At 50.4% G+C, this 8,478-nt stretch overlaps 1 protein-coding gene across 2 annotated transcripts; it reads left to right on the top strand.

Moving 5' to 3' along the window:
• The first annotated feature begins 454 nt into the window (after positions 1-454).
• SLC46A1 (solute carrier family 46 member 1) lies at positions 455-8,248 on the top strand. 2 transcript variants are annotated; one of them, XM_069089827.1, is made up of 5 exons: positions 455-828; positions 3,610-4,462; positions 4,951-5,034; positions 6,726-6,882; positions 7,913-8,248. In XM_069089827.1, exons 1-5 carry the CDS (start codon positions 586-588, stop codon positions 7,962-7,964), a joined length of 1,389 nt encoding a protein of 462 aa, XP_068945928.1. In that variant the 5' UTR covers positions 455-585; the 3' UTR covers positions 7,965-8,248. The 2 variants fall into 2 exon arrangements, with proteins under 2 accessions (XP_068945928.1, XP_068945929.1); XM_069089828.1 differs by lacking the exon at positions 6,726-6,882.
• Positions 8,249-8,478: the final 230 nt, after the last annotated feature.

Raw genomic sequence — 8,478 nt, forward strand, 5'->3', positions numbered from 1 at the left:
GGATTATGATACACTTTAGAAAAAGCTATCTGCAATTCCACGCACATCTTTCACCTTCTGTTGCACAAATGCTAATTTTATTTGGGATTTTTAAGTTCGGAATTTTATAAAAAATGAACAAATGACCTGGGGAGTCAGATCCACAGCTGGAAGGTCTTCCTTCCTTGTGCAGATAAGGTAACTGAGGCCCATAAGGTCACAACAGGCACTACGGGGCAGAATCAGAGGACCCCTCGGCGTCCTGGGTCTTCTGGGGACCCTTTTCATTATTCTGCACTAAGGGGCATGCAGACCACTGACCTTGCGTGGGTATCGGCTTCTTAGAGAAATGGGGCTAATGGTCCGGGTTTGTTTGTTTTTTTAAAACCTCGCCTCCAAATAGCCAGCGGTGCAATGGGGACTGGGGTCTGGAGGGCCCCGCCCCCGGAGACATGCGCACAACCGCCCGGGCCCCGGGCTTTAAGCGTCGGGGAGGGGAGGGGACGGAGCGCAGCAGGACACGCGGCTCACTCCGGTCCCGGGCCGCAGAGCGCGCGCACCGAAGTCTCCGCGGTCCGGGAGCAGGAGCGAGGGCGCGCGAGCACCATGGACGCACCGAGCCCCGGGGAGCGCGCGGCCGAGGCCCCCAAAGAGCCCGCGGGGAGCTGGGCCCGAGTCTGGCGGGGCTGGGGCCCGGTGGAGTTGGTCCCCTTCTTAGCCAACTTCTCACTGGCCCTGCAGGGACCACTCACTACCCAGTACCTGTGGCACCGCCTGGGCACAGACGTGGGCTACAATGGCACTAGCCGGCAGGGCGGCTGCAACGACACCGCGGACCCCAAACAGCAGGTACCGGCAGGATGCCGCAGCCTTGGAAGTGGGGAGCAGGGAGGTGTGGGGGCGGGGCCTGGGCAGAGATGGGGCGGGGCCTGAGCAGAGAAAGTAAGTGATCGTGCAGTGGGACCAGGACTGAAGGACCAAGGGAAGGGGCCTGATCTAGGAGTCAGTCAATTAATGAGCCTTTATCAAGGGCCTGCAATGTGCTAAGAGCTGGGGATGAGAATAATGCAAAAGACTGTCCCTTCTCTCAAGGAGCGCATAGTCTAATAGGGAAGACAATGTACAAATTACTATGAACGAACAAGCCAATAGAAATAACAGAGGAAGGTCAGGCAGTAGAATTAAGAAGGACTGAGAAAGCTTACTATAGAAGACGAGACTTTGGTTGGGACTTGAGGGAAGCCAGGAGGCCGGGATGAGGAGGGAGAACTCTCCAGACATGGGAAACAGCCAGTGAAAATGCCCAGAGCCAAGAGGAGTCTCTTGTGCTTGCAAAAATATGGAGGTCACTGGATGGAAGTGTAGGGGCTGCGTTGTAAGAAGAACCAACATCACCTCCATTCGCCTAGTCTTCTTACTCCAAGGTAGGAGGGCATTTGATCTGAAGAGGGGGCCTAGGGGTAGACTGTGGCAGAGTGGTCTAAAGGGGGCGGGGCCTGGAGAAGGTCCTAGGAGGGGCGGAGCTTGGGCTAGGAGACCTCGGCCCAAGGAGTCTTGAACTGAATTTTGCAGGGTATAATTAGGGACTGAGTCTGAGGAGAGAGAATGATTAGTTGGATTAGGGGGAAGGGTCAGGGGTTTGGAGAAACACTGAGTGCCATGTTGCTGGATGGGACTAGAAAAGGAAAGTCCTAGATCTCATTCAGAACTGGAAGGTACCTTAAGGTCATCTAGTCCAACCGTCTCCGTTTTACAGTTAGGGAAATTGAGGCCCAGAGAGAGAGGTAAGGTGACTTACCTTCGGTCAGGTAATAAGTAAATGGCTCAGCCATTCTTTGAACTCCTATCCTCTGATGCCCGACCCAGATTGCTTTCTATTGTAGTAAGTGGCGGTATTGGAGTTAGGAGACCTGGATTCTAATCCTGCCTCTTACATTCACTAGTTATTTGACCATGGGCAAGTGACCTTATCTGTCTGAACCTGTTTTCTCTTCATTATTTGCAAAATGAGGTCCCATAGTTCCAAGAGGTGTCCTTGGCCTAGAATCTCTACCTGGGTTTCTGAACAAGTTTCTTCTCAGGATCGCAGCCCAACAAATGGTCCTCTTGACTTCTATTATACTGAATAATATATGATAATGAGCATTTATATAGTGCCTTGATCCTTCAGTAACCCTGGAGGCAGGTACTATTATCATCCACATTTTACAGTTGAGGAAACTGAGGCAAACAGAGGTTAAGTGAATTGCCCAGGGTCAAACATCTAGTAAACGTCTGAGGCTGAATTTGAACTCAGGTCTTCTTGGCTTCAGCCATGTTTCTCTATCCACTGGGGTACCTAGCTGCCATCCTGTGCACCTTGTTCCCATCATCACCTGGTTCTGCCCTCTAAGGACAAAGAGAGCAAGCCTAGTCCTTCTTTCACATAATAATCCTTTTGAGTACTTGAAGACATCCTTCCTCTCCCCTTGAGCTTTCTCTTCTGCAGATTAAACACCCCTCCTTGTTCTGTTAACCATTCTCCATGCCAAGTAGACTCCAGACCCTTCTCCATGCCGGTTGCGCCTCTGGTTTGTCAGGATCCTTTTGTAGCTGTAGCCCTTGGAACTGAGTGCCTCACTCCACATCTGGTCTGACCAGGGCTCGCATCAGAGGGACTGCCACCTCCTTATTCCTGGGAGCTCTCCCAGTGAAATGGACAGTGGAGAGAGCTCAGGGATGGAGTCAGAGGACCTGGGTCTGAATCTCCCCTGTCACAGTTCCTACCTGGGTGACCTAGACCTTGGGACTTTACCTCTGGTCCTTGTTTACCTTATCTGTAAAATGACCAGGGCTGGACTTAATGACCTCAAAGGTGCATTTCAGTTCTTAGGTCAGGAAACTTAGCATCTTAATGGAACCCGAGATCAGATTCCTTTTTAAGCTGCCACATCACACTGTCCACTTGTATTTAGATTGTGGTCCACTATAATCCCTGAATTTTTTTCTTCTAGATGAACTTCTGTTTATCTTTACTTTTGTGGGGTGTGGTCAGGAGTGGAGCCTGGGCTGAGGGAACTGATAGAGGGAAATGGCCATTAGAATAACTCTTGAGGGTCCTAGCCTTGAGGGATGGGGGGTGGGGGTGGGTGTCCACAGAGGGTCAGACTTGGGACTTGTACTAATAGAGAATTATTGAGGCATATGGCCCTGGTGGAGCCTAGGAAGAAAGAGGTCTAAGAGGCAGAACCATGGTGGGAGAAACCTTGGAGTTGAAGTTTAAAGGGGGGGTCTGTCATATAAATTAGGGAGATAGGGAATAGCTAAAAGGGATGTAGGGAAGGATTTGAAGGGAAAAATACCTTGCCCATTCCCCACTCTTGAGCTCTCCTCTTTCCTGCCTGTGTAACCTAAGGTAAGTCACTTTTCTTAATCGGTACTCACTTTCTTCCTCTGTAAAGTAGGGGGAGTGGTCTGGGTGATGGATGAAGCCTCTTGCCACCCTCTGGCTGACAATTCTCTCCCTGCCTGTGCCCTTCTTGTCGGGGAGCCTTCCACCTGCAGAGCTTGGTGACCTCAGAGTCCAGTGTATGTGTGTTTGGGGCTGGGAGGGATGTGGTTACTGGACTGAGGGAACCTGTGTCTGTGCAGGAAGTGGAGACCCTGACCTCCCACTGGAGTCTCTACATTGATCTGAGCGGCTTCTTCGTGGGGCTCTTCTCGGCCACCCTCCTGGGCCCGTGGGGCGACAAGGTTGGGCGGCGGCCGCTGCTGGTGCTGACCTCCTTTGGCCTAGTCCTTCAGGTCATTGTCTACATTCTTGTCGTGCACCTGGAGCTCCATGTCGGCTTCCTGGTGCTGGGCCGCCTGCTCTGTGCCTTCCTAGGGGACTACAACGCCCTGCTGGGCGCCAGCTTTGCCTCCGTGGCCGACGTCAGCACCCCTAGCTCCCGCACCTTACGCATGGCTCTGCTGGAGGCCTGTCTGGGGATTTCGGGCATATTGGCCAGCATCGCAGGGGGCCACTGGATCAGGGCCCAGGGCTACACCAACCCCTTCTGGCTGGCGCTGGCCATGATGATCACCACCACGCTCTACTCGGCGTTTGTGTTCCGTGAGTCAGTGCCTAACCCACAGAAGGCTTCCCTCTTCACTCTTCAGCATTACCGGCTGATATTCCGGCTCTTTGCAGCCCCTTCCCCAGGGAAATCCAGGAAACATTTGGCTCTCTACCTGCTGGCCCTCTTCCTGGTGCTCACCATTCACTACGGAACCTGGGACATCGCTGTCCTGTATGAGCTGAGCTGGCCCCTGTGCTGGGGCTCTGATCTCATTGGCTATGGCTCGGCTGCCCGGCATCTCTCCTACCTCGTCGGCTTGCTGCAGCTGTGGTCCTTGCAGCTGTGCCTGAAGGACAGCTGGGTGGCTGAGATCAGCCTTGCCTTCAACATTGTGGGAATGGTGCTGTTTTCTCTGGCGAAAACCACAGCACTGATGTTTACAGGTGAGCCCACATGGGCGCTCCAGTGGCCCAGGGCAGGCTGGGGGGCTCACTACTGAGTCCCTGGAGGAGCCTGGCAGGGCCTACTGCTTCTTCCCAGAATCCTGCCCCTCCCTAAGAGGACTCATGCAGTTTTATTGAACAGCATGTGGGTCCTGTAGTGGAGACTTGGAGTGACAAGAAAGCTCCCAGGTAGGAGGAGGAGGAGATTTAGGTTAGGGATTTTGTTGCTCAAGGTAATTTCTGAGTGAGGAAACCCCTTCTACCAACACAGGGAGAGGCATCTTATTGGCAGCTTAGAGTCTTCAGGAGCTGCCCAGAGTACAGAGAGGTGCCCACCCAGCCAGAACGGGTCAGAGGCAGGACCTGAACCCAGGACTGGCTTCCAAGCTGGCTCACCTCCCCCAGTCCTCACGTTGGATATCTGGGAGCCAGGCCACCATTCCCTGAGGCCCCCCTGGCTAACGAGTTTGCTGTTCATCTCCCCACAGGGTATGGGATCCTCTCTTTCTCCTTGGTGATTACACCGGTGCTCCGAGCCAAGCTCTCCAAGCTGGTGAACAAGACAGAACAGGGTAAGGAATCTGGGCTCATCCTGGTTCTTGTAGGCCCCATGTTGTCCCATGTGCTGGGCTGGGGGCCTGTATATTCCTTCTCACAGCAACAGGAAATAAGAACCTAGAGCTGTTGTTATTCAACCATTTTGGTCCACCCCATTTGGGATTTTCTTGGCTGAGATACCGGAGTGGTTTCTCCAGCTCATTTTATAAATAGAGAAAACTGAGGCAAAGAGGGTTAGTTAAGTGACTTGCCCAGGGTCACACGGTGTATCTGAAGCCAGATTTGCACTCAGATCTTTTTGACTCTAGGTTTGGCACATGATCCACTGCCCCACTTAACTGCCCAAGTTTTCCTTCTTACTTTTTTTTAATTAAAAAAAAGCTTTCTTATAAGCTTAACCACTATTCTCAAAGACAACCAAATAAGTATAAAAATAAGGAATAAATGCTTGCATAAAATCTTAGAAGATAATAAGGAGGGAGCAAACAAATTAGTAGACATCAAACAAACAGAAATACACATGTGTTTTGTGTCTCCTTCCAAGTCTTTTTTTGTATAGTTGTGGTGTGTGTGTGTGTGTGCATATGTGCATGGTGTGTGTATGCGCTCGTGTGGTTTAAATTTCGCTCACCTCTCTTTCTGTCACTTAGTCCTGGGCTTCTCTTAGGTTTTAATAGCTACAAACTGAACTAAGATTTTTGGGATACCTTGGGTAGAACTTTCCATATTTCCTTGTCTTCATATTTATCATTTAAAAAAATATATATATATATAGGGGCTGCTAGGTGGTACAGTGAATAGAGCACTGGCCCTGGAGTCAAGAGGACCTGAGTTCAAATCCAGCCTCAGACACTTTACACAAAAACTAGCTGTGTGACCTTGGGCAAGTCACTTAACACCAATTGCCCTCTTAAAAAAAGCAAAAAAATATATATGCATATATATATGTACATATCTCTGAATTGCTTACTCTCTCAGGGAATGGAAGGAGATAAATTGGAACTCAAAATTTTTAAAAACAAATGTTAAAAATTCTTTTTACATGTCATTGGGTAAAAAATATTCAAATATATGTACATCTATGTCTTTCCAGTAATGCTTCAGGATTGATACTCATCCGTTCCCTTATCATTGGATAGACACGGGTTATTTCTAGCTTATTGTTACAATTAAATTGAGCTGCTAGTGTGTTTTCCCATGGGAGGGCCATGCAGAGATGTTCTGTCCTGGTGTGTTGGGTCACATGTGACTGACCCATCTCTAAAGAAGATCCCGGTCTAAAGAAGTGGCTTCGAGGGACACTTCCCAGGCTGACCATTCAATGCTGTGGAGGAGAGAGGATCAGTCTCCTCCCAGGCCTTTCCATTGGTTTCTGGGGCTAGGGGGTGGGGAGTGATATTCTCAATTGGCGGTCACTGTCCTCAGGTCTTGGAATGCCTGTCACGTAGAGATGTGGGGCTGCTTTAAAGAGCAGACTTGGGCCAGTGGATGCACATTCACAAGGGGCAGATTTTAGCTCAGCTAAGAAAGGACCCAGGAGCAGAGCCCCCAGTAGGAGTGTGCTCCCTGCTGCTGGAAGAATTCAGATAGAAGCTGTTGGACCGCCTGTCAGGAATGCCACAGAGAGAACGCCCACCTTCAGCGTCCCCTCCGGTGCTCTTGGATGCTGTAATTCTCTGATTCTTGTCCTTCCTCCTCACCCCAGGTGCTCTCTTCTCATCCATTGCCTGTGTGAGTGGGCTCTCCATGCTGTCAGCAACAGGAATCTTCAACTCCCTCTATCCAGCCACCCTGAACTTCATGAAGGGCTTCCCTTTCCTCCTGGGAGCTTTTATTCTTCTCATCCCGGCCATTCTGATTGGGTAAAGCAGTTTTCCCCAGTAGTATACCCATTCTATGGATTTGACTGGTGTGAAGAGAGGTGTCCTTTGGCTCTTTTTTTACTGTCCAGCTCCATCTTCCTCAGCTGGAACAGGAAACCTGCTTGGCCCTGCCTCACCAAACCAGCGTCTCTCTGACCTCCCTGCAGCCCCAGAGCACTGGACTTTGAGTCAGGAAGACCTGAGTTCAAATCCCCACCTCATATAATTTCTAGTTGTGCAGCCCCAGGCAAGTCACTCTTCCTCTCTGGGCTTCAGCTTCCTTATCTGTAAAAGGAGCTGCCTTGTTGGCCTCTCAGGTCCCTTCCCACTCTGAGTGGTTGATCTTGTGATCTAGGATTTCTTACAGTCTCTAGATATGTCTTCCTTGGCCAGCTAGGATTGGGCACCTCCGGTGTCCACTTGTTTGCCCTGGGGGGCAGCACCCACTGATAGATCCAGAGTGGGACGTTTTCTCCTTGTGTGAGTTTCTAAGCCTGTTCTGATGCCTCATGGTGCTGTGGAGATGGTCCTGGGTTCTTGAAAGCCTTGCCAGGAGAGCCCAAGGTCGCATATCTTCCTGAGCTGGAAAGGCTTTGCAGTATAGACTCAGCCACAAACTATGTGTCTGTTGTCTGAGTTGTCAGATGAGTGAAGCATGTCCCTGTCATGAGGGGTTGTGATCAGCTTCAGTGAAGGGACTGCCCACACCAGTGAAATAATGGGTTCTTGAAGTAGGGAAGAAATCGATTCTTCATGTTTTGGTTGCTTCCCCTCTTTTCTCCCTCCCTCTGCCTCACCATTTTTGACAGGTAGAGAGATGGACATAATGCGCAGGTAGGATGCCAGGGGATCAGAGCCCTGAGACTCTATTTTTGCTAACCTTCTTGATTTTGAGCAGACTGGCTTCCTTAGCTTCCTTCTCTGCCCTGACACTGTTCTCCTTTGTCCACAGGGGTGGACCTCAGACAGGGCAGCCCCAGCATTATGTAACTTCTCCCAGAGGGTGGCTCACTTCCTTCTCTTCTCACAGGGTGCTGGAAATCTTTGACCCTCGGCCTGAATACCAGCAAACCCTTCACTGAAGCCCCCTAACCCACCCTCCAAGACCCAGCAGGAGAAGAGGCGGAGCTCCTGATTGCTTCTTTAGCAAATGAGAACAGAGGGCAAGACAGCCCTTGGCACCAGGACAAGTGTGGACTTCTACCCCAGGGGGCTGTGCCCAAGGCCCTCTGTCCTCAGAAGAGATGTTGTCAGACTGGTTGGTTAGACACAGCCAGACTGTCCTTGGGCAAAATTGGTGGGGGGGAACCTCCTTTTTTAAGCAAAATTGAAAATACTAAGAAATAACATTTCTCTGACCTAAAAATTCTCTGCTAATTTGTCTCTTTAGGGAAGTGGGTAGAACAAAAGCCTTTCTGAGGGAAATAGATCTAGATTCAGAACCATTGTGTTGTTGTATCTGACTCTCCATAACCCCATTGAGGGTTTTCTTGGTAGAGATACTAGAGTAGTTGGCTGTTTCCTTTTCCAGCTCATTTGACAGATGAGGAAACTGAGGCAAACAGGGTTTAAGTGACCAGGTTCTTACAGATAGTA

This window comes from Petaurus breviceps, unplaced genomic scaffold (assembly GCF_028583685.1).
Source record: "Petaurus breviceps papuanus isolate PSGF00001 unplaced genomic scaffold, PetGlider_PUasm1.0 186, whole genome shotgun sequence".
NCBI classification, from domain to species: domain Eukaryota; kingdom Metazoa; phylum Chordata; class Mammalia; order Diprotodontia; family Petauridae; genus Petaurus; species Petaurus breviceps.